Genomic DNA, 27,153 nt, shown 5'->3' on the forward strand with positions numbered 1-27,153 from the left:
ACTCGTTGTTTGCATCTGTCTTTACACAAAGGGAAAAAACAGTCCAACTTACCAAAACCAGTGCCATAAAAAACAGAATAGAAAAGCAAGTTAAGATAGGCAAGAAAATGGTAAGTGAGCACCTGTCCAGCCTAGACGAGTTCAAATCACCAGGACCAGATGCATTACACCCCAAAGTTCTCAAGGAACTGGCAGACGTGATCTCAGAACCACTGAACTATATTTTTCAAAGATCCTGGAGCACTGGGGAACTACCAGAGGACTGGAAGAGAGCTGGTGTAGTTCTCATCTTCAAAAAAAGGAAAAAAAATAGATCCAGGAAGCTACAGACCTATCAGCCTGACCTCAATACCTGGGAAGATTCTGGAAAAGATATTCAAACAACAAATCAGTGAACAAAGTCATCACTAAAAGTCAACATGGGTTTGTCAAAAACAGATCGTGCCAGACAAATGCAATAAGCATTCTTTGACCAAGTGACAAAATTAGTGGACCAGAGGAATGCTGTAGATATAATTTACTTGGACTTCAGTAAAGCATTTGATAAAGTAGATCACAACCTACTACTTGATAAGATAGAAAAATGTGGGCTAGATAGCATCACCACCAGATGGATTCATAGCTGGCTGACAGGCCGTTCTGTGGTCCTCAATGGAACTGCATCTACATGGAAGGAAGTGTGTAGTGGGGTGCCCCAGGGCTCTGTTCTGGGCCCAGTGCTCTTCAACATCTTCATTAACGATTTGGATGAGGAGATAGATGGGGAACTCATCAAATTTGCAGATGACACCAAGCTGTCAGGAATAGCCAATACTCCAGAAGATAGGCTTAAGATACAGGAAGATCTGGACAGACTCGAACACTGGGCACTATCTAACAAAATGAAATTCAATGGTGAAAAAAGTAAGGTTCTACATTTAGGCAGGAAAAATCAAATGCACAGGAATTGTATAGGGGGTACCTTGCTCAATAGTAGTAACTGTGAGAGGGATCTCGGAGTCCTAGTAGACAATCACTTCAATATGAGCCAGCAGTGTGCTGCAGCTGCCAAAAAAGCCAACACAGTGCTAGGCTGCATTAACAGAGGAATAGAATCAAGAACACGTGAAGTACTAATACCACTTTTCAATGGTTTGGTAAGGCCACACCTGGAATATTTATTTATTTATTTATTTATTTGTTTTTATATACCGCCCTTCTCCCGAGGGACTCGGGGCGGTGTACAGAGTAAGGTAGGTATACAGTTGAACAATAGTAAAAAACAATAGTAAAAACAACTGAGACCCCAAGAGCTATCAGGCCAGGCTGGACTGCTGGAACAGGTAAGTTTTTAAGTCGCGCCGGAAGGTGCGGAGGTCGGGGGCCATCCGGATTTCGGTAGGCAAGCAGTTCCAGAGGGTTGGCGCACCCACTGAGAATGCCCTCCCCCTGGGGGCCACCAGCCGACATTCTTTGAGCGGTGGCACCCTGAGGAGGCCCTCTCTGTGGGAGCGCACAGGATGGAGGGGTGTTGACGTTGGCAGAAGGTGCTCCCGTAGGTAGTCCAGACCCATGCCATGAAGGGCTTTGTATGTCATTGTTAGCGCCTTGAATTTCACTCGGAAGGCAACCGGAAGCCAGTGCAGCTCACGGAGGAGAGGTGTGATATGCATCCAGTTTTGGTCAACATGGTGTAAAATAGATGTCGAAAGGGTACAGAGAAGAGCAACAAAGATGATTGGCGGCCTGGAGGGTAAAACATATAGGGAATGGTTGCTGGAATTGGGTATATGTAGTTTAATGAAGAGAAGGGTGAGGGGTGACATGATAGCAGTGTTCCAATATCTCAGGGGCTGCCACAAAGAAGAGGGAGCCAAGCTATTCTCCAAAGCACCTGAAAGCAGGACAAGAAGCAACGGATGGAAACTAGTCAAGGAGAGAAGCAACCTTGAACTAAGGAGAAACTTCCTGACAGTTAGAACAATTAACCAATAGAACAACCTGCCTCCAGAAGTGGTGAATGCTCCAACACTGGAGGTTTTTAAGAAGAGACTGGACAGCCATTTGCCTGAAATGGTATAGGGTTTCCTGCCGGAGCAGGGGGTTGAACTAGATGACCTCCAAGGTCCCTTCCAACTTATTATTACTATTATTATTATTATTATTATTATTATTATTATTATTATTATTATTATTATTATTAATTATTATTAATACTATAACTCTTTAACATATTTGCTGATGACATACTTATATTAGTGAACATGATTTTGCCCATCTAAATGTAATGGAGCATATCATTCCATTTTTACTTTCTTATCTGTTAGCATTTTGTCTAATGGCATTCTTGGAGTTTGTGGGCTTACAAAAAAAAAAGCAAAATGGAGCAAGAGATGCTCCATGTCCTGTACAAAAAAGATACCTCCCACCATCTCTTTTTACATTCTTCCCCTCTCCCTCCCTCTCCTCCCCAGGATGCCACTGATTTTTCCATCTTTATTGAGGTGCAAGTGTACCGATTCCTTTACTTTACTTTGAATATACTATATCTTAAGAGGTCCTTTTGTTATTTTTAGCACCAATCTCAGTATTCCTTAGCTGATTCTTGACACTATCTTTACAATACTGAGGTAGCTGTTCACTGTTTTCATAATTACATAAAGCTTGTTGTGCAATTCATTTCTATTGGTATCTTTCATTCCTTCATCCCTTATTGGATTCATTTGCAATTATGCTTTTAATACATCCCTTGTAGGGATTCACTTCCATTGGAGTTCCTTTTGGTGTGAAATGTTATTTATCACTGCTTTGAGTGTATTAAGATTCCCTTTTGGAAATCCAAAGATAGTTGGTTGACTATACTCATTTTTATTTTCCTGTAATATTAATTCCTGCAGCATATGATAGCTACCTAATGATCCTATTAATATCAACATGCAGTAAAGAAATAAAATATCTTTGGGTGAAAACTAGTATACACAAACTATATTTATGTAGGCAACTATTTTTACCTTGGCTTGGTAGAATAGTAGGATTTCAATTGCCACGACTACCTAAATTGCTATTTTTGATTCAGACATGTCAGCATTGCTCCCCTCCTATTAAATCAGTGGTTTAAACACTGGTTAGAGGCACACATACACACACACATGGAAGGGACTTGTAGGAGTGGCAGAGCCGGAGGGCAAACTCAAAAGAGGAATCAGCCTAAAGTCTCTACATAGCCACAAAGGGACTAAGTTCAACTGTTGAATTCACTGACCTTTATCTAATGCCAAGATAGTGCTAACCATTAGTTGAGTACATTCTTGTGCATAAAAGGTAAAGGTAAAGGTTCCCCCGCACATGTGTGCTAGTCGTTTCCAACTCTAGGGGCCAGTGCTCATCTCCGTTTCAAAGCCAAAGAGCCAGCACTTGCCCGAGGACGTCTCCGTGGTCATGTGGCCGGCATGACTAGACGGCAAAGGCGCACGGAATGCTGTTACCTTCCCACTGTAGTGGTCCCTATTTTTCTACTTGCATTTTTACGTGCTTTCGAACTGCTAGGTTGGCAGAAGCTGGGACAAGTAACAGGTGCTCACTCTGTTATGCGGCACTCTGGATTCGACCCGCCAAACTGCCGACCTTCTGATTGACAAGCTCAGCGTCCTAACCCACTGAGCCACCGCGTCCCTATTCTTGTGCATAGGCATAATTAATAATAAATTAGCTTAATTGGAACTTCACATGTGGTCCTGATCTTTTCCTCCTGACAGGACTTCAGTTAAGACAAGCAGTATTGTAGCTCCTATTTTACTATGGGAGTGGGTATTACGCAGTATACCTGAATTGTTACTCCAAAACTCATAAATACTCCATAAGCAATTTGCAATATTACTTACAATACAAATGAACAGAAGGATGAAAGAAACAAAGTAATCTACAAAATCAACTGTAACCATTGCAACCAATTCTATATAGAACAAACATCACGTCAATTAAAAACCAGGATCCACAAACACTGGCTGGCAGTCAAACGCCACAATCCCAAATCCTTAATCTCTACCCACACCGACATCAAACCACACCAGTTTGATTGGAGCAACACAAAAATCATCGCCTATGCTACCACCCACCACGCTCATGAGTTCATTGAAGCCTGGTACTCCACAAGCAATTCTGTCGACACATTGACCTACAACCAGCCTACAAAAACCTCAGAATCCAAATCAATCGCACAGCCAACCAAAGGCAGCACCGACCCTCAACCAACCCATGCAAGCCCCCCACCAACAGTTCACTTCCCAATGACCCTAACCTGATGTAAACTCCCCTCCACAAGACTCTCTCTGATGACTTACACCTGACCCGTCACAAGACCCATCACAAGACCCTCACTTGACACACCCACCCCTAAAGCCCTTATAAACAGAACACTAACATCCCCTAAACCAGGGGTCTTCAAACTTGGCCCTTTTATGACTTGTGGACTTCAACTCCCAGAATTCCTCAGCCAGGCACACTGGCTGAGGTATTATGGGAGTTGAAGTCCACAAGTCATAAAAGGGCCAAGTTTGAAGATCCCTGCCCTAAACTCTGCTGAAGATATTACCTAGCCTGGTAATAAAACATTAGGAAACCAACCCACAATCTCAGAGAACGAACCTTCACTCTCACAAATTAAAATAGTTTGGATGTCATTACCATGCGTCCTTCCCCTTTCAAATTATCTTACACTTGCTGATCCATTTAATTAATTCTAATTTAAACACATCTTTGAGAATTGGTTAAAAGTGACAAAAAATATTATAAAGTGGGGGGAAAAATCACCTGCAGAGAGTGATAGTTAATGGTCTGCTTAACATATGAAGGAGAAAACCTGACAAGGAGCTTGGCCTAGTAAAATTGCTTCAGTATTTTAAAAAGCATTGACCTGGTCCTAGTGCAAAGAAGCCTAATTCTAGGAATAGCTTCAGTACATCCATAAAACAGAAGTGAAACCTTAACCAACATTTATGAGAACAGAGAAGTTGACTCCTGAATTACCCAATGCTTGATGGATTACAGTTATTAATGAAAAGGGAAATTCAGGCTACTAAATAGGGGTATTATGTTTCTATGGAACTGCTTTGACTCTTGCATACAGGATCATTGTATAAGCTTTTGCCTTGCCCCTCTTGAGCAAGGAAAACCTTGCATTTCTCCCCCTGTATTTACAATAAACAAGGAACTTTACAGTAAACTGGGCTCAATCCAGAGAGTTTGGTCAGCATTCACTATACACACACACACACACACACACACACAAAGAGGGTGAAAAATTAGTATATTAACTTATGCTCTGTATGATAAAAGTTAGAAGTCACACTTTTATTATTGCCTTTGTTGCCTTTTTATTTTCTATTTTCTTTCTCATTTCTTTTTTCCTGCATTTCCTGTGCTTTTTTCCTTTCTACTTTAGTTTTTATTCATTTTTACTATGTTTATTAAAAACTGCAATAAAATTATTAACAACAACAAAAGAAATCTGTGAGAGTTGGGGTTTTTTCCTGCAAGGTCATTCACATTTGGGAAATATGTTACTTAAAATTGAATTCTGATATTGTGTGTAGTTGCTTCTGTCCCCCGCCCCCCCTTGAAATAGCATGCTTTTGTTAATTCCTTCGTTTTAAATAAAGAAACATTTTTTGGGGGGGAAGCCCTACATAATTGGGTCAATAGTAATCCTTCCCCACAGCAGTTTTCATGTCCAGGAGATGCTGTAACTTACAGGGAAATTGTCTGTTCTCCCCACGCTCTAGATATTGTGACCTGTTATCTATCTCCAGCCCTTCTCTGGTCATAATGATGCAATAGCAAGATTAGATCTGTGAGCAAAAACTCCCCCACCCGGTTGCCAAGCAACTGCTGGCAACAACACTGTAATAGTAGCTTCCATTTCAAGGGAATCCATGATGGATGGCTTCAGTAACGGCCCTTAAGGGTCAAGCAGATTTCTCAGGCATTGCATGTGAGGGAATATATCCATCTTTGTTCATAAATAGTTGCATAGCTATTGCATTCATAGAGGTCTGCAAATTGTAACATTCTGGTTAGGGGGGCACTCAAAGAGCAAAGCACTGGACAGGAAGCCAGATCAAGCAATCAGCACACAGGACGTGGACAACCACACAACAGGCAGTTTGGATTTTGGAGGTGTTTGTGTCAGTCTGTCTGTGGCCATCTGCAACCTATGCTTATCATCAACCCCTTTGCAGCGTAGGTATGCAACTAAACTATGGGCAGTTGCAGGCATCTCCAAATCAGCTTAGATGCAAGCTGCATTTAATGTTAAGTGGAAAAGAAATTGACTGGCCTGATTTGATCTAAGCGATAGGCAGAATTTTCTGGATCCTCTTTGTGAATTGGAGATCCTGCCACAACTACCCAGAAAGAAAACACTATCCTTCCATGTAATGTTATTCGATGAAGTTATTGAACACTACAGGTAGTCCTTGACTTATAACCATTCAATTAGTGACCATTCAAAGGTACATGGCATTGAAAAAAGTGATTTATGACCTTGAACTAACACTTACTTTCCTTTGCAATCTTTCTCTCAGTTATGTGATCAGAAGTCGGGTGCTTGGCAACTAGCATGTATTTACAACATGGTTGCAACATCTCAGGGATATGTGATTTCCATTTGCAATTTCCCTGCTGGCTTCTGCCCAGCAAAATCAATGAGGGAAGCTGGATTTGCTTAACAACTGCATGATTTGTTTAACAACCATGATGGGGGAAAAAAGATTGTAGAATTAACAACCACCTTGTTTAGCAATGGAAATTGTGGTCCCAAGTGTGGTCATAAGTTGAGGACTACTTATATGTATGCTTGAATCCTGCTATAGTGTTAATGTTATTTTGTTTGCAGAGTATGTGTAAGATTTTATCTGAGCAAATAGTTCCTCAGATTTATGTTTAAGAATTGGAAAGGGCCATTTGGGTCATCAAGTCCAATTCCTGCTCAGTGCAGAAATCCTAACTAAAGCATTCCCAGCAGAGAATATTATTTAGCCTCCATCTGAACTCATACAGTGAAGGTGAGTTCACCATTTCATTGGCTAGCTGATTTTACTGCTGAAAAGTTTTTCCTAGCAGTCTATTAGACCCTGCCTTCAAATAACTAAAATCCATTATTTTGTACCCTACTGTTAGGAACAATATAGAATATTAACCAACTGAGCAATGGCCTTTTAAATACTTGAAGGATATTATTCTGATCCTCAGTCTTTTCAAGGCTCAATATAGTCAGCTCCTTTAATTTCTCTTTACAGGATTTTTAATTCTTAGCCCCCTCATTATCTCCACTGTCCATCTCTAAACCTGTTCCAGCGGGTTTGAATTAATATTCATGTTTATGGAATAATACAACAAAATTTCAGTTAAACCAGGGGTGTCAAACAGCCAGACCACGGGCTGGACCCATCATCTGGAAGCCACACCCACCCAATTGCCGGCAATGGCAAAACTGTCCAGATACTTTGCGCGATGTCACGTGATGTCATGAGTTTGACATGTTTGAGTTAAACCAAATAAAGCTACTTTAGCCATTCACATTTTTGTATCCCTTTGATGTTTAACAATGTACTTGTATTGGTCACAAGTAGAACTTCCTAAGATAAGTAAATTATTAGTAACTACATAAATTATTAATTATTAATTACCACCAAGATCCCTCTCACAATTTAGTAATTATTGGTAAATGAAAGAGGGATATTGGAATGCTAGTGGACAGTCACTCAAATATGAGCCAATAGTGTTCTGCAGCTGCCAAAAAAGCTAATGTAGTCCTAGGCAGATAGAATCAAGATCATGTGAAGTGTTAATAACACTTTATAATACCTTGGTAAGATCACAAAACTGCATCCAGTTTTGGTCACAATATAAAAAATTATGTTGAAATGCTAGAATAAAGTGCAGAAAAGAGCAACAAAGGTGATTAGGGGACTGGAGGTTAAAACATATGAAGAACAGTTGCAGGAATTGGGTACATCTAGTTTAATGAAGGGCTAGGAGTGACATGATAGCAGTGTTCCAATATTTAAGGGGCTGCCACAAAAAAAGTGGGTAAGCCTATTCTCCAAAGCACCAGAAGGCAGAACAAGAAACAATGGATGGAAACTAATCAAGGAGAACCAACCTAGAACTAAGGAGGGATTTCCTGATAGTTAGAACAATTAATCAGTGGAACGAATTGCCTTCAGAAGTCATGGGTGCTCCAATACTGGAAATTTTTAAGAAGAGATTGGACAACCATTTCTTTGAAATGGTAGAGAGTTTGCTGCCTGGACTAGAAGACCGCCAAGGTCCCTTCCGTGATATTATTTTCTTGTGTCTCTGATTGTTGCTATTTTTAATGTCAGATTTATGTCTTTTTAAAAACACAAGTGGCATAAATACAGGTAGTCCTCAACCTACGACCACAATTGAGCACAAAATTTCTGTTGCTAAGCAAGCCGTTGTGAAGTGAGTTTTGTCCCATTTTATGAGCTTTCTTGACACAGCTAAGTGAATCACTACAATTGTTAAATTAGTATCATGGTTGTTAAGCAAACCTGGCTTTCCCATTGACTTTCCTTGTAGGAGGTCATAAAAGGTGATCACATGACCCTGGGACACTGCAACATCATAAATACATGCTAGTTGCCAAGTGTCCAAATTTTGATCATGTGACCTTGGGATGCTGCAATGGACGTGTGAAAAACAGTCACTTTTTTCAGTGCTGTTTTTTTAATTTTGAACAGTCACCAAATGAATGATTGCATGTCAAGGACTACCTGTACCAGCCATTTTTTTCTACAAAAGAGCAGCATTGTTGCCAAGCAATTGCAATTGATACCGACATATAATAGATAGACAAAAACAACACAGATTTATGTATTTAGAACTTTATTCAAATAGTACTAACTTTCAGTGGAGTGGCAGAGAAAGAGAGAAAACTTTTTTTTTTACTCTTAATCTGGAGACAAATATTCCTTCTTGTTAAAAGAAACTATTTAATTCACAACTGATAAAATGTATGAATGCTAAATCCCATTAAAGTCATTGGACATACAGAGTAATATAAAGGTTTGACTACAATGAATTCCACAAGGGAAACACAATTTTTAAAAAAGTAACTAAAACTCACAGACCAAATCTTTGCCCAAATATGGGAATTTTGATTTTAATATCCTGATCTCACCAGAATAGCCTCAGTCGTCTTCCAGCATTTTAGAATAAATCATATTGAACAAAAAAATTCTTGCTTATGAATTATTTCTTATTACAGAAAAAAGAGTTATGTAGTTAACTCAGCACATTTGTATTTAATAAAGAAAATACTTTCAATATCAAAGTGACCTGTTTGTGGAAATTATTTTTAAGTTCTTAACATTGTAAACTTATTTGATTGGGTTTTGCTTAGCAGACCCATTGGGCCAAAAGTGTAATCTACACAGCTATGACCAGAAGTCCAAATCCTGTCTTAGAGTTAGAATTACAAGAAAAAATTTAAATGTAGGCAATATTGTATTGCAGTGTATGTGCTTGAGATGTGCACAGAAATGTAACAAACATTGAAATATGTACCACCCTATAACTCCTGAGAATTCAAGGGGTAATAAGGCTTGAAAGTTGACTGGTAGCTTTGGGCCAGTCACTCTCTCTCAGCTTAGCTCACCTCACATAGCTGTTGTTGTGAGGAAAATAGGAGGAGCAAGGAGTATTAGGTAGGTGGTTCTTGAGTGACTTATAAAAATAATAAAAGTGGGATAAAAAACACATCTAAAATCTAAAGAACCTATAAAAGACAAGCATGCATCATGCAGTCCCTTTCATATGGAGATATAGACCATCAGTAGGCCACTGAGTAGACTAAAATGTCCATATATTCCATTTTGTCCAAAGCATGCCTTTGGAAAGCCCACAACACTGGTACAAAAACAATCCCCTATTATCACAGAGTGACCCTGAACCTAGCTATTTGGAAAAGCACCAACTCTTTGTGCTAAGGAAAGCTGCCAAACTCAAGATTGTTCTGGAAAGTCTTTGAGGACTGATCCTCAGGAATGCCCTTCCTGCAATGGTGAACATTATTGCCAGTACTATTTTCCTTGGTGTCAGTGGTGATCGTTATTAGGTGTACTTATTTCCTTTCAATTATTTCTAGTTTTGTATCATCTGTAAGCATCTCAGAGTTTTTTTGAAACTGAGGGGCATATAATTCACAATATATATATAAATAAAATATGCTTATACACTGCTGGTCTAAGGTTCTTCGATTGGAAATTGATTCACGGTTGCTAAAAAATGACCACTAACTTGAGGGACCTCACAAGTATTTAAGAAAAATCTCAAAGCCTTAGGAATGTTAAGAACAAAGGAGTACCTAAAGAGGAAATATCTGGATTTACGTATAATTCCCCTGTACTCTAAGAGGAGGATACATTCTTACCTAATTCAAGGCCAAGTTTCCTATGGACTGATCTTACTTTGACATACAGTACAAAATAAAAAATACCCAAAGTCAAGCAAACAGTATCCGTCTATAAATTAGCCTGGGCTATGGAATGTTGAAGGTATCAATATAAGACAAAGGCAGAGAAGGGGGGAAAATCACTTCCATAGGCAACTGAACACATTTATAGTAGGTTGGGGAAAGAATTAAAGTGTATTTTTAAATCTTATATTTTCAGTGATACCAAAATAGCTAAAAACACAGAAGCATATCCCAAAGTACCATAATTTATAAATAGGAAGCAAATGAGAGATTCACAGATTTAATCTGATTTTTTAAATGTAATCTGGTTTGAATTTCCATAACATTATTCAGGTCATAGATCCAAAATGATCAAAGCACAATTTTCCAGCTGCCCCAGCTTGCAGCTCTTATTACTGGATGAAATCCGTTTTTTCTTGTCATTTACTTCTTAGTGCTGCAGACATTTGCAACAATGCAGAAGTGTATTTGCTTAGAAACTATAGCATCCCAATACCAATTTCACTCTATGAAATTACAGGAGGGCTCTAGTGGACAAAGAGAGCTTACAATAATAATAATGTAAGGTAAAAAAGGTAAAGGTTCCCCCGCACATGTGTGCCAGTCGTTTCTGACTCTAGGGGCCGGTGCTCATCTCCGTTTCAAAGCCGAAGAGCCAGCGCTTGTCCGAGGACATCTCCGTGGTCATGTGGCCGGCATGACTAGACGCCAAAGGCACACGGAACGCTGTTACCTTCCCATCTATTTTTCTACTTGCAGTTTTACGTGCTTTCGAACTGCTAGGTTGGCAGAAGCTGGGACGAGTAACAGGTGCTCACTCTGTTACGCGGCACTCAGGATGTGACCCGCCAAACTGCCGACCTTCTGATCAACAAGCTCCGTGTCCTAACCCACTGAGCCACCGCGTCCCTAATAATGTAAGACCTAATACTTAATCCTTCCAGTTTTTTATGAATGTGAGAGCAGGAAGTTCAGGAGAATTTGCACTTAAGAGATAGAACAAACTATCAGAAAATCACAGTTCCAACTAAGAGCTGAGAATACGTTTCTCTTCTATGAAGTCTCTCCTTACTGCTCCTCTCCTTCTCATGTCATCTACATTTTATAGCCCAGGAAATTCAAGGTAGGACATAATTTAGTTTTAGTTGTAGTTTTTAAGGCTGTACACACTTCAAAATGAATAGGAAGAGATGCTTTGATCCTTAAACAAGCTCAGCACCTCTCTGCTGACTCATTACACTAGCCCAATTTTTTCAGTCTTCTACAGAAGCAGTTTTGGTCAAGCTTGGATAGAATTCTAAAAAAAACTGGCTGCTTTAATAAATAGCAAAAAGATGATATGTTCATGTGAGTTCTAAAGTACTTCTTCCAAATCCTTACTGAAGCATCCATAGCACTAAAAAAACAAAACAAAACAAGAGTATATTCCAAATAAACATTTAGGATTAGGAGAGTAATTGCACTAATGAACAAGTATTTCCTGAGGGTCCCTATAGACATCTTTCAGAAGTACATACAAAGTTTTTCCCAGTATATGCATGTATGTATATATATGTATGTGTGTATATCTTTAGCAAATATACTGTATATGCTTGTATATTTCTTCAACAAAAAGAAAAGTGAACTGAGAAGTCAATAATCATGTTCCAATAGCAGACTCTTCAATTCTTAGTAGATGAAGCACTCTGAGACATCTGGTGGCTGCATCATATAAAGACTTAGCTGACTTGAGCAACTCTGGAAATGGAACGGACAGAGCTAAGGAAGTTGAACATAGTGGTCACCAGGTCTGGAAGATCATAATCATGTTTCCATCCCCAGTCTTGGCGAGCATTGTTGTCATCAAAAACCATTGGCCAACTGTCAGCTTCAACAAAAATAAAGAAAAACATATATATTAAATCAAAAGCAAGGGATTTTCAAAGTCCAACCCAAGAATTTCCCACTTTTTCTCATTTAGGGAGTTTAGAGAACAGCAATTTTCAAACAAAGAAAACAGTTGAAAGAGAGGGGATGCTAACTCTTTTCTAAAACATAGTGCAGAAAAAGCAGCTTCTTATGCTTAGCAGATTTCTTTCTCACTGGAGATAAAATATATTCTTTAAGGTATCTGTATACATATTTAAGAGCTTTTAAAAACCAGTCATTACAATCCCATTTGAAAGTCATCCCCTTATCAGGTAGAAAATCCAGCTAAGGTTTCAATGCACACTTTGGTACAGATATTGAGCTTATATGGATTCCTGAAATGTATAAAAGGACAAGCTGAACTGTTGCAGCTTGGGACTCATTTTTTTAAAAAATAAATGTAAGTCATTTGGTGTTATTAAGCAGTTTAAAGTATTTGCTAGACCTAAGCAATGGAATTCCATTCTTATAGACTTTGTCAAAAAAAAATCTGTCAACAAGTTTGAAAGAACAAAATTGACCTAGCCCATTGTCATTCACTGCTTCATACAGCATTGTAAAAGGCCAAAGCCAGGTACTAACCAATGGCTTGTCTAACAGGATCTACATTGTAGGCAACTTCAAGTTCTGGAATATGCTTCAGGACCTCTTGAACCAGCTCCTCGGGTGAAAAACTCATGGCATTGATGTTGTAAGTCCTCATGCTCAGCTGCTCAGCAGGTGCTTCCATGATCTCCAGAGAAGCTCTAAGACAATCATCGATATACATCATTGGCAAGCGGGTGTCTGGTTTAAGATTACATTGGAACTTTCCAGTCTTGAGCGCATCATGGAAAATTTGGACTGCATAATCTGGTAGAAAAAGAAAATATGGTAGCGTGCCTGGTTCAGATGATATAACGCTAGTTGAAACTCCATTCACATATAAAAAAGCAGACTATCAATATATGCCAACGAAAGGTAAAATGAAAGGATACTTAGAAGAGTAAATTAATATGAAAAGCACAGAAAGTTTAACAGGAACTGTATTAATTAAAATAGAGGTAAATGTTTCATATACCTTTTAGAGTCCAGAACCAAACTACATTTATTTATTTACATTATTCATGTAGACTTAAAAGAAAAATGCATAAATGTAGGTTAAGGAAAAGCTGTCATTTAGATCCTGATCTAGAATAGATTCCTTACCAAAATCTGAGAAACCCGGTAGTTTCTACCAGCAAGTTTTCATTTCCAGGAGTTCAGAAATGAAGAATAAAAGGTAGCCAATCAGAGTGGGAAAAAGGGCAGGGCAAGCTAAAAAATAATCAGGGAAGCACCCAGTAACCTTTCCTCAGTCTGTTGTTTTTTTGCTTCCATCCCCTCTAGTTTCTCTGACTACCTGTCAGGACCTACAGGGCTCTTAGCAAGAGAATGGCTCTTGCATGAAAAATGTACAGTCGTAAGCATAAGCAGAACTACTTACTTTTCTTGTGGTTCTGCCTTTATATTTCATTGGCTAAATTACTCCCTGGTCAATATAAAAATAAAAAATTAGACTGCATCAACTTCCTTACCAGTTGTTCCTCCACCAGGCTGGGAATCTGCTGAGATAATGCCAGGATATCTTAAACACCGGAAATCTAGCCCATACCTATAATGATAGTACTAACACACATACAAAATTAAAAGGGGAAAAGAAAAAGAAATGAGATGCGTCATTAATTGTGATCAGTGCCAAGACAGAACTAGTTACTTGTTGCAAATCAAAACTTTATGTACTATAGTGGTGAGGATGTTTGTTGATATAAAATAGTATGTTTCTAGAGACAACATTCACTGTAAATAATAATCATATAGTGAACAGTTCAGCTCACATTAAAGTCTACTTGATGTGAATCTTTAGTACCCAAAAGCACCAGAAAAACCTGTTCCCCACTGAAGTTAATTTCCCTGGAGCCATTTGTGGTCATATAAATTGCACATTTTGCTGCTTACTTCTTCAGAAAACCTGTATTAGTTTCCATGGGATCCAAGACCTTAATAAAAAAAGGTCTTGATTTTTATTGATGGGAGCATACATGTAGCAGTTAAAATTGCATCTAGAAAGAGGCAGAGACAAATTAAATGAAACCAGATGCATGACAGTAGTGAGGAGGACAGTTTCTGTTAATGGGACAGCGGAAGAGAATTGGCCTTGGGGATCAGTAATACCGCACAGGCAGCAATATGATGCCTTCTTGACTGCATTCTGATCTCCAAATTCAAAGAAAAAGTCTAGTGGAAACTGAAATGGCTTGCTGGAGAAAGATCTTTGGTCTCAAGAAGCCATAGATTCATAGTGATAGGCGAGAAAGACTGCTTTAGTAACAACAGAACGTTTCTGTTTCTACTATCTGGGTCATTCTTAAAAAAAGCTAATTGAAATATAGTAGAATTTGTGGCATATGGGTTTTTATTTAAGAAAATGAACTGGTTAAATGTCCCAGAGATTTCCTTGGCAACATTTGTGGCTAGCCTGGTTTCTTCTTCCTAGGGACTAGAGAGGGACTGGCCCAGGTTCACCCAACAGGCTTTGTGCCTAAGACAGGACTAGATCTTATCGTCTCCTAGTTTCTAGCTTGATGCCTTTAACCATGACACCAAACCGGCCTCAAAATGATCATAGTAAAATAATATTATAGAAAAAATAAATTAATACAAAATACAGAATATGTTCCTTCCATTTCTAAAATACATATCTTGTTACAGTAATGCTGATGCATATTTTACTTGTCTTCATATGTGCTGAATGTTTAATTCAGTTATTTAAGATGGCAACAAAAATTCAAGTATCTAAAATGGATTTAGCTACCAATCTGTCTTCTGTCTAATGTAACAGAAGACTCATAGCCTGAAACTTCAGTAGGGTATCACTGGAATATATTTGCCAAACATTTATGGATTATGTCCAGATGTACGAAACCCAGCATTTCTCATTTTTGACACTATCTTATATAGTACGCTGGCTGTTAGCCACTTGAATCTGGACACAATCCAATGATCAACAATCTTGGAAAAACAAATTGTTCTTCAGTATTTATCAGTTTTGCTCAACGGACTATAGTTTTGACACTGTAGTTAATACAAGCATACTACTTATAAAGCCTACTAATTTTCAACTGTGTGTTGCTATTTGACTTCTCTTGTAACTGAAACATATCTGCAAAGGCTACAGTTAAGAGAATGTCAGTGCAAAAGCAAAATAACAAGCCATAATAAATATTCAATATTTATTTAAGTTATAGTATTAGGCTAATATTTCAATTGTATAAGAAAAGTTAAAAACCAGTTATAAGATTAAAAATGAAAAAAAAAGATGAAAGAAAAATTCAGCTACAGGCTTTTATAGCATTTTCTATTATATACTTGAATGTGAAAGAACAAGGCATTCTTACATCAAACTGCTTATCCTTACCTCTCCCATAAGTTCAGCATGAACCTTGGAAACTCCATAGATTGTCCTTGGCCTCTGGATGCAGAGATCAGGGGTTGGATTCCTAGGAGAAGTTGGTCCAAAGGCACCAATTGTGCTAGGAACAAAGAGACGCAAACCATGCTCGGCAGCTATATCAAGAATGTTGTGCAGCCCTGGGAATAGCAAACAGAGTTTTTAAGCCCAAATCAAAAAAGAAAAAAAAAGAAAGAAAGCCAAGCCTTCTAGTGTGGTAGGTATACCTAAACAAATAACACTAAATACGTTAAGACATACCAGTAATATTCACAGATCTTGCCAAAGGGACATTAGCTTCTCCAACTGCACTGAGCAAAGCACTGTAATGAAATAGCCAAGTAATCCTGTTGTTCACCACTATCTCACGAAGATTCTTGTAATCCAAAATATCAGAGTAGATAAAAGGACCTAAGTATAAAGAGAAGGTTTAAAATAATCCATGCTGTGCTGAAGATGTCAGCAGGTTGTAAATATAGTCAATGACATTTTCGGTTAAAGAAGGAATTTGAAGAAATTTCAAGAATTTCTAATTCCATGTTCTTTATAAATACTGTATTTGAAATACATTAGCATGTACAAATATGTACGGTAGGATATGCAAGTGCATGATGTGTGTGTCCACATACTATGGGCTATCCATAGAAAGTCACTACAAAATGAACGCATTTTAGTTGCAGCAGAGCTGTGATATCTTTGGAATGAATTTCATTTTATCTAGGACATATACAAGTATGAAAACCTATGAATTTCTATTTTACCCAAGATCATAACAAGGCACTTAGCATATACAGTCAGAACAACACCCTCTGGAAAAGCTATACATCAAGACAGTAAGAGAGTGTGTTTAGAAAGACAGATTTTAGTTAATATAAAAATTATGCTTGTTTCAAAGAACAGCTGTTAGTTTAACTTCTTTGCTTCTTGGAGAATTTTACTGTGATAGACCACTTATACTGTCTTTAAACAAAATTTCAGACATATATTTTAAAAACTGGCACAGCGCATCATTTTGTAGAGCATATAGCACTTGGGGCAGAGAGCTCATTTCAGTCAGTATAGCAAAGGAGGCATGACCTGGGCAGAAACCACACTGGTTGGCCAAAATTGAAGTTGACACAGCAATTAAAACACTGCTTTAAATATGCATTTCCTGCATGGAATGCCACAACATTTTATTTTACATATCCTTTGTCATATTTAAAACTCAGGCAATGAGTTAGCAACCATCAAATTAGCTTAGGTCAAATTAAATATATTTTCTCTGACATACACACCAATCTCCCATCAATTTCTACAAGGTTTCTGAAGAACTGGAAGAACCCAGTGACAAAAACAATGTTACAATGATTCAATTGTGTCTCTTCATGCTCTAATGCCTCCAAGTTATAAGCGTACGCTATCATATTGATTTTCTTCTGCAGAAAGCAAATTAAACAATGCATATAACATTATATTTGCTGTTCTCATTTCTTATGGCTGGATTATCACAAACATCTTTCATTGTGGGCACCATTCACTGCCTGAAAGAGGAGGAGGAACTGTGGAGAAACTTACAAGCTTGAATCATATACTTCAAGGATGATTGTAAGGATTAATATTCAAAAACCCAAGGTTTAACTAAAAGAAAATGTTCTAGTAGGGAAAAAAAACTACAACTCCTAGAATATAATCACTAAATATTTCTCTCAGTTTCCTATAGTACTTACCACTATAGAAGACACTATCAGGGGGCTTTCTAATATCTGACAAAATCACGTTGTTCTTTCCAAAGCGTTTTCTGGAGAAGACACCATAATTAATGTTTCATTTTCATTTTGAACACAGCTTTTAGAGGAAAACTTATTCTGATATATGAGATGCACTTTTTAATCCATATTTCCTGCACTCTTTAATGCTGATGTTTCCAACCACCACCCTATCACTCTCCAAAATAAGCTTAATAACTAGGCACATTTTCACTTACCATTTTTATGCTAAACCTATTGTATTATTTTCTCCTTCCACCCCATCTCTTCCCCCCAAAGTAGGGTCAAGATAATATATTAAAAAAGCAGTGGTTTATCTGTAGCTGCATATCACAGATGCAAGAAAACATTAAAATATAGGAAGACTTATAACCTTAAAAAAAGATAAAAAGAGTCCTCATTGTTAACAGAAGCAATGAAGATTATAGCTTACCTTAACAGTTTAGCAAGTCCTACTCCAAGTTGGCCTAGTCCCCCTAAAAAGCAAGAGTATAATGCATGTAAATTATAGTTGGAAATCTTTTTCTTTTTTAGAAAGAAACTTTCATACATAAGGACTATCCAAGAGCAGGAGATGTTGATGTTCCTAGAAAAGTTCACAGAAAAGTTTAATTGACTATGGCACTTTTACAGATGTAAATTACTGAAAATGGCTGAACTGAATTACTTTTTTATGCATAAGATGCCTACCAAGGTCATCTGTCTATACAATGATGCAACAGTTAGTTCTATAGACCTAAAGAACTCATCATATATTAGCTTGGGCTGATGGAAACTGATGTCCAAAATATTTGAACAGAATCAGAATTGGGAAAGAAGATACAAGGATTCCAGTAAATGGAACAAACCCAGAATACAATGTCAAGCGTACAGAAATAGTTATGGAAAGGTAGCTTGAAGGAGATTATTTTGAACATGTGTGAAAGCCTTGCTGGGAGGGCAGCTATAAATTGTGAATAAGAGCAGTAACCACTGTATATATATAAAAAAGCACCCTTATCTTCTACTTCTCTGGCTCTTGGGAAAAATAATATGCCAGGCACATAGGAACTAGATTATTTTTCTCCAAAGCCCTGTTGTTATCTGAAATTGCTTTAGGAACAAATCTATTGTTCTTTAATGATGGAATTGCTATAGCCTGGATTAAGAAGAGTTGAACCATTTCATAACAAAATTTGGGCTCCAACCTATTTAAGTACCACACAAAACTTCTGTTTAAATAGAAATCAAATGAATATCAATTCACACAATGAGATAAAATTAGCAAAAAAGTAAGTCAAAATATCTCGTATTAAACTATTTCAAAGAAGCATCTAAAATTTGACTGACCTGTAATTAACACCCGTGGATGATCAGTTTCTGAAAAACATACTGAATGAAAGCTGGCATCTGATGGCACTTGCCGGGGTGAAATGCTAAGACATCTAGCTGGCACAAGAGCAACCTGACAACCACAGCCAGGTTTGTTCAACAGATGTTTAACAGCACAAGTCAAATTCCTGATGGCGGGCATTTTTCAACTGTGCTGGAAAAGAAAAGGAGAAAGTCATTGAGTAGCTGTTTATCACTGCAAAGTGGCCAGTTTGATTTCTGAAGTTCTGGCAGTTACCAATAAAAGGGATAGAAACAACAGCTCTGTCAGCTGCAACACATAATATGCTCTTCACCCATCTGCTTTTATACTACCAAATGCCCTGTACCACCTGATTGTTAAATATATAATAAAATAAATGGGATGTTGGCATACTTCAAATATAAACTGGCATCTAAAAACCTATTTATTATCTGCAATATCGTTAGGATTCACCAGGTTCTCAACAGGATAATAATTGAGGATATTTAGAAGCTAGTTCTCCTAATAAATGGGATGTATGTATGTATGTATGTATACATGTATATATATAAATGTAAAACCAACCGATTAAATTCATATATTCTCCAGTTCTGTATTTCCCCTCCTTGAAATGGGAGAGATGCTATAAAAATGCAAAATCTTTTAAAAACCACAAACAAAAATTATATCCTGCTATTCAGCTCGCAGCCAAATTACAGCTTTAGCAGTTTAGTTTTGGTTTCACTATGAGTAAAGTCTAAAAACAGAATATTTCATTATTCACTGTTTTAGTGACTAACTATGCCACATAATAACTCTTTAGAATCAATCAATTAACAATGTCCTAGCCATTTGTTGTGCTGTCAAGCTAACATAAATGTTAAGAAGTTAATTTATAAACTCATTATTGATGAAATTATAGAATTTTTCTTCATTCTTTGCAAATGAACCAAAAACACTCAATAAATTATTTTACACTTCAAATATTAGAAAGGCTAATAATCATAATCACAATAATTCACTTTAGAGACTCTACAGCAGTTCACAGGATGACTTAACAGTTGACAGGGGAAAAAACTTAAATTAAAAAACGCACAACCAACCACCTTTTAACATTAAATTATAATTTTGGTCAGAATTCATCAAGTTTAGAATATCCCCCTAAATGAACAAAACACTTACTAACTTTAATATTAATACAGTGTCTTACAAATCAGTAAAAGAACCAAGCCTAAATTGTTTCAGGAAAATGATCAAAATTCTACTAGATACATTTTCTTTCAGCCTCACTTTATATTATTAGAAATTGGAAAAAAACTGCTTTCAATTCAGTGCAAAAAAAAAGAAGAAGCTGCAAACGTTTCCACTCCCTATGTAAAACAGATGATGCCAGATAATCAACTTACCGTCTTTTCTGCAAGTGGTTTTGAAAAGCAAAAGAGGTATATTTATAGGGCACAGCCTCTCTGCTAAGCCAATCAGATTTCCTGAAGTACTGGGAGTTGTTCTCTACATAGAAAAGGGTGTGTTCTGTGCATGTCATATCAGCAAAAAGTGAAGCCACATCATGCTTCTCTTTTTCAATTTCAAAGGACATGACCTCAGACAAGGCAGGAAAATTTAAAGAAAACACATCACAGGGTTGCTGGGGATGTTTTCTGGAAAAGAAATACTGATGTGTTTTGCTTTTCTCTAATCAGGAAAGTTAAATTAACTCTGCACGATTATTATGAAAACTGCAATTACAGTACAATATTAGGATAATGTGATTTCAAAGTGCAGTTTAAAATTTATCACCAAAAATTCATTTTGTATCGAAAAATATTTCAAAATTTCATTCCTTATGAAACTTGGTCAAATTTGCATACAAAAATGAGCATCACTAGTGATGTGAATTAGAAAGTTTCATAGAGAAAATATTGGAAAAATTTTCCTTTTAGAAAATAGTTTTCTGTATCACTAGTTATAATCAAGACATATGTTCAAGCCATTTGGGCTATTAGTGCAAATATCTTTTAAATTCAGAAGCATAATAAGCACTCAAATGCTGCTGCTTTGTAATTATTTGGATAAAGCATCACCATGTGAAGAAACTAATGATGTTATTGTAGCTGATATCAGTGGAAGAGGCCCTTTTATTTAAAGTACTATTAGTACAACCCTCAAAGAACACCAAATACCAGATTTGTAGTCAACAGACTTATGTAAGCCTGTGTTATCGACAGCTAATAAAATATCATACCATGTGACAGATTACTAGCATGCCGAAATAACCAGAAACACCTGTTCTGTAGGAGAACAAAAACATGTCTATATAAATTAGACACTAGTACTTTTTCAGTATCAATAGAACTATTTGTGGAAAGATACTATTAAAAAGAGATGATAAAAATCTTTATAGCTGTGCGGTTTTAGAATACAAAGTATGAGTCTGTTCAAACACATTAAATGATATTTTTAGAAATCAAGATTAAAATGAACAAATTCTTTAAACATGACAGAACTGTTAGCATTGTAAGCAGTTACTCAAAAGCAGACTTAGCTTTTTCTCACATTCTACAGAAAAATACTTAATAATGTCACTGGATCATCATCTAGTTTCTCATAAAAGCTGCCTCCTCCTTGGACAGAGGTTATAAAGGTTTTGTTTGCTATAAGGGCAGGCCTTTTTTAGCAGAAAGCTAATAAAGAGCCCAATTAGGAATATACTGGATTCTTTCAAAATCAAAATGGCAATAACCAATTGTAATTATTACATGTATTACTATAGTTCCAAAACTTTATTACTGTAAGTAATCTGTGAACATAGTGAATTCAATGAAAATTTTCATTTCCTAGTCAATAAAATGATAAAAAGTCAGATGGTAACATTTCTACTAATAAGAGTTGTTCATACAAAAATTCTAAAATCCATTTTTGGGGCAATACACAGGTCACAAAATAATAATCTGCATAGTGTATTACAAGGATTTCAACATTTTTTAAATAACAAGGCTACTTTGCATTCCTTCTCATGGGACCGTTGAGGCAATGGCAAAAGCAGCACATAATACAGTATGTGGCAGAATTATTACTATAAGTATAGTCATAATTAATGGGATTCTGGATTTCTTTTCCTCTTTCAGTTCTGCCTTGATAGCCAGATAGGAAAGGCAAAGCAAAGACACACCCTTACTGTAGTGGTTGCTCATTATAAGCTCTTCTTGTGATAGATGATTGCGCAATTGTTACTCTTCCTGTTTTGAAGCTTACAGTAAGCTTTAATTTTTATGCAATTAAATAATACCATACAAACATTGTTATGTTCTGGCTGTTAAGCAAGAAGACAGACAATGGTCAAAATGAAAGAGAAACTGCTGTGATAAGGATTTCATTTCTCTCTCATTTGGGCAATCATATGAGCTCCCAGCTGAGTACAGCACCTGATGCTTCTTTTGCATAAGTGAAGGTCTCTGTGGGCAGGAGAATGATACCGACTGGTTGGACCATGATATTCAAAGAGGGTTTTTAAAGGGGGAGGGCATTTGGGGAGCTTATAGGGTGCGTGTATATATGCTTTAAAAAAAACAATGTAAGGCCTGTTTAAGGTTTATATTATAGCTCATGTCCCTCTTCAAAAGGATAGGAAATTACAGCATATTGTGAGGGTTTGTTTTTTTTTACCTAAAAGATACTTAAAAGACAATATTAGAACTGTGTTGGATATTTTGTAATATTTAGAGCAACATAATGAAAAACAAGCTGCCTTGATTTTCTTATATGCAGGCCTTTGACATTTTGAACTGGGCTTACTTGCTCCAAGTTTTGGGAGATACAAACTTTGCAGAAAACTTTATAAAATAGGTAAGATTGATTAATACTTCACAGAAAGCACAAATAATTGTTAATGGAAATCTAATAAAGCCTTATTAAGATACAGAAAGGAACTGATGGCGGGTGTTGTTTTTTAATGATCCTTTAGTGCAATGAGTGAACCTACTCATAATACATGCACGAGGCTTCTATGTCTTATTCAACAAACCATGATTTTTTTTAAAAAAATAACTCAGTGCAACATGTGAACCCAGAAAGCAAAATCTTGTAGCTAGACAAGACTTAGGCATAATTTGTAGGCCATACAGAGGAGAAAGTAGTTCTTGAAAGTTTTGCAAATGGATAGAGAATATGTTTCTTTTATACTGATCAACAAATAAATATATATTTCTATTCCAAAAAAGAATTTCCAATTTTTATCAGAAAAAAGAAAGATCAGCTAATCTAATGAAAAAAGCTAAATAGTTAACAAAGTATTTGACACACACACACACACACACACACACATATATATATATATATATATATATATATATATATATATATATATATATATATATATATATATATATTTGTGTAAATTACTAACAAAGAATTAAAGGGAAACTGAGATGCATTTCTGACTCCTTAGTCGTCCTCAGTCAGCTATACCCTTCTGAGATTCGAACCTGGGCTGATTGCATCCAAGGCAGTGTTATTGGATGCAATCAGCCCAGGTTCGAATCTCAGAAGGGTATAGCTGACTAAGGACGACTAAGGAGTCAGAAATGCATCTCAGTTTCCCTTTAATTCTTTGTTAGTAATTTACACAAATATATGAATTGTCCGGTGTGACTACTGCCTGTTTGATAGCCTTCAAGATAGGCTGGAAACAGGAAATAAAGATTATAGAAACTGACTAAAGAGAGAAGCAACCTAGAACTAAGGAGAAATTTCCTGACAGTTAGAACAATTAATCAGTGGAACAACCTGCCTCCAGAAGCTGTGAATTCTCCAAAACGGGAAGCTTTTAAGAAGAGATTGGACACCCATTTGTCTGAAATGGTATAGGATTGGACTAGATGACCTCCAAGGTCCCTTCCAACATCATCACCATCATTATTACATATCAAACTTCATGAGAAAAAAAATCACTCCAACATTCAGCATATCATTTTCTGGAAAAATAGTATCAATGGTTTTTTCATATTTAAATAAAAGAGTCTCATTCCTTGAAGTGGTACTTTCCAGCAAAATTATTAGTCATTAAGAATTCATTTAATTAACAATATTTACTACTATACTTTTTTAAGATTCTATAACACTTTTCTGCTATAAAGTACAGTAATAGGATGGGAAGCACATGGTCTAGAAACTGTTGGACTGCTTCTTACAACTGGTCATGCTGGTCAGAAGACTAACTCTGCTCTCTTAGAATTGAAGAATCCTGGTCCTTACAGGGATTCCAAGTTGGATCGAAGGATAACCTATAAAGGGACACTCACATATCCTAATAAAATGAATGGAAAATTATTTATTAAATGTACATCTTATTTTTTTATAAAAAATGGTGTTCCAACCATTTTTCTACTAATTATTGATTGCTTAACATGCAAAACTTCATCATTTGACCCTTGAGTTAATTTATTTTTAGGGAATATAGACAAGTTTACAAGAAGTGTTGTAATCATAAGGTGCTTCAGGAAGTGATGATGGTGAACTTCAACGCAATAATTAGAAAGAAGCAGGAAAGTTTCCCAGACCAGATTTGTAGAGGAACAGTCTTAGAGAAGGATGCGAAAGAGTTTAATTTTATGGTTTAACCAAACCAAAGTAATCTTGAAGAAAATAAGATGATGATTCAGGAATGCACTGATAAGAATCAGCATTTTTTCAGACAAAGAAAACAAAAGGCGATGTCACAACACAGAGGCGGAAGAAATCAAGGGAAGGAAAATGTATAGTCAATGAGTTTAGGATGAAGAGATGGTAAGCTGGTAAGAAAAGTGAGTAACAAATAAAAACATTACAGTTTGGTTAAGAATATTAAATGGAGAACTGTGACAAAACAGGTGCATGAGAAGACATCAAGTCAGACTGGAAAGGATTTTTTCCAAAGCTTCACAGAGCTTCTGTCAGTCAGCTTACATAAACCTGACTGACAGTTGGCACAAGGATTTTTATATTGCTACATCCATTAAGGATGTACGTATTTTCAGAGAGATATTCTTTTACACACAGCATACAAAAAGGAAAGGATTTAAATTATATGACAAAGCAAATATAGGAGACGAGCATAGAGCAAGCAGCATTATTAGGGAAGGCAATGAAAGAGAACATACATTTTAAATAGTTATAGATGTTTAAAGGAATTTTTAATACTTCTGAGAAAGCTCATTATAATACCTCTTGCTTTCTTCAAACCTCACCCTATCTGTAAAGAAAGAGAAGGGACCGTGCTCTGCATACTGAACATCCTAGACTCAATATTTTAACACTGTTAGGAATGAATTTCACAAGAAATGAACCAAATGTAAGATGGGTCAAAGTAAAAATGAAGTCTAAAACTTCAAAAATAGAAGTAAAAGGAGTTTTAAAAATAATGTAACAGTCAAGTAAAGGAAAATATTTTTACGAAGATAACAGTAAGTTATGACATCTTGGATTGGGATATAAATCTGGAATTTTGTGAATGAATGTAATTATGGGCGAACTGCCAGCCACATATAGAAAAGCAAACCCCCCAAAAAAATCCCCTCCCTCTCTTTGTTTCATTCATTCTGAACAGAAATAAAAATGCTGTAGGGTGGAACCTCACTCTTAAGTTACTTGCAAGGATGTACAGGTTATCCTCAACTTACAACAGTTCATTTAGTGACCATTCAAAGTTACAACAATACTGAAAAAGTGGCTTATAACCAGTTTTCAAACTTATGACCATTGCAGCATCCCCATAATCACATGGTCAAAATTCAGATATCGGCAACTGATTCATATTTATGACGGTTGCAGGGTCCCAAAATCATGTGATCACCTTTTGCAACCTTCTGAGAAGCAAAGCCAATCAAAAACTCAGCTTCATTTAACAACCACATAACTAACAACTGCAGTGATTCACTTAACAACAGTGGCAAGAAAGGTCATTAAATGGGGCAAAACTCACTTAACAAATGTCTTGCTTAACAACATAAATTTTGGGCTCAATTGTGGTCATATGTCGAGGACTACCTGTATCTTAAAAAACGCTGAAGATCTACAGTGTGTGAAATAATACTCTGAAAGGATTGGGGAAAGAAATAAGAAATCCCTAAACCAATTTGGCCAACCTTGGGCCCCTCAGATGTGCTCCAAATGCCCCTAACTCTGCCCGCTGCTGGCTAAGATGACTACAAGGACTTTATGGCCATTTCATTGAGGAAAAGGTACTCCCCCCATGATCAACCCCTTTAATAATATGACTATGATCAATTTTTGCAGCAATTTTAATTGTTTAGCCACCTCGGGATATTTATTAAAATATTGATGAAAAACTGGTGAACAGCAAAATCGACAGCAGAGCTTTAAAAAAGTTAAAAGTCAGCCAGGCAGCCAAAGACGTTTCCGAATATATTCCAACTAATCTTCTCCCATAACCGACTTTCCACATATGCCACACTACTGAAGTAACTGGTGTTAACAGCTTCAAGCATCACCATCTTCCGACTGAGAAAATGAACAAATATGCGTACATCCTAAATAACGGCTCACTAAACGATAGGAAACGAACTTAAGATAGAGAAAAGCAGAATAGCCCTCGCTTGCTCACCTTCAAGTCTTTCTTCTCAGACGACACACGTGAGCGTGAGACGCTCGCCGCAGAATCACACGCGACGCTCGCCTTCCTCGTCTTATATTTCGGCACCGGCTGCTGCCTGCAAGTCCCTCCCACCTTCGCTTCAACCCTGCCCTCTGATTGGGTACTGGCGAGCAGCTCTGGCAGTTTTCCTCAATGCACCGGCTTCTGAGCGGAAGAAACCGCAACTCGCCATTGACATTGCTGGCAATGGGCCACTGGCACCTACTGCGGTTACCTTGGGAACATTTGGGTTGGATTTGAGCGGCTCGCTCCGAAAAAACACAGGCAGGGGAACGGCAGTGACGTGTAGAAAACGAAATCCATGACCCGGTGTGACGTCGCTTTTATTTATAGGTAAATGTGGCTTTGTCTTTTTTCCGTTAATTATTAAAGGAACAGTGCAGGTTGAACGATGCCGGAGTTGTCACAGAGGGGTAACAACGTAAAATAAAAATGTTCGGTTTGGTTGGTGGCTTTGCTCAGCAGCTCTAAAGCAGGTGAGATTTAGGTGGCAACCTCTCTAAATAATAGTCATCACAGCTTTTGAGAAGGTACAACAAGCCCATTCTTTAGTTACATTATTAATTG

At 37.0% G+C, this 27,153-nt stretch overlaps 1 protein-coding gene across 2 annotated transcripts; it reads right to left on the minus strand.

Moving 5' to 3' along the window:
• Positions 1–8,881: 8,881 nt before the first annotated feature.
• Positions 8,882–26,623, minus strand: LOC310632360 (L-threonine 3-dehydrogenase, mitochondrial-like). Of its 2 annotated transcripts, none has more exons than XM_083349540.1 (9): positions 26,536–26,623; positions 18,935–19,130; positions 18,039–18,081; positions 17,567–17,637; positions 16,119–16,268; positions 15,825–15,997; positions 13,945–14,035; positions 12,971–13,240; positions 8,882–12,347 (listed from the first exon to the last, which is right to left on the minus strand). In XM_083349540.1, the coding sequence occupies exons 2-9, from the start codon at positions 19,116–19,118 to the stop codon at positions 12,199–12,201; spliced, it is 1,131 nt and encodes a 376-aa protein (XP_083205666.1). In that variant the 5' UTR covers positions 19,119–19,130; positions 26,536–26,623; the 3' UTR covers positions 8,882–12,198. The 2 variants fall into 2 exon arrangements, with proteins under 2 accessions (XP_083205666.1, XP_083205667.1); XM_083349541.1 differs by having other exon boundaries at positions 18,935–19,125; positions 26,536–26,577.
• Between the last annotated feature and the right edge of the window lie 530 nt (positions 26,624–27,153).

The sequence above is a fragment of the Vipera ursinii genome (genome assembly GCF_947247035.1).
Source record: "Vipera ursinii genome assembly, chromosome: 1".
Lineage (NCBI taxonomy): Eukaryota > Metazoa > Chordata > Lepidosauria > Squamata > Viperidae > Vipera > Vipera ursinii.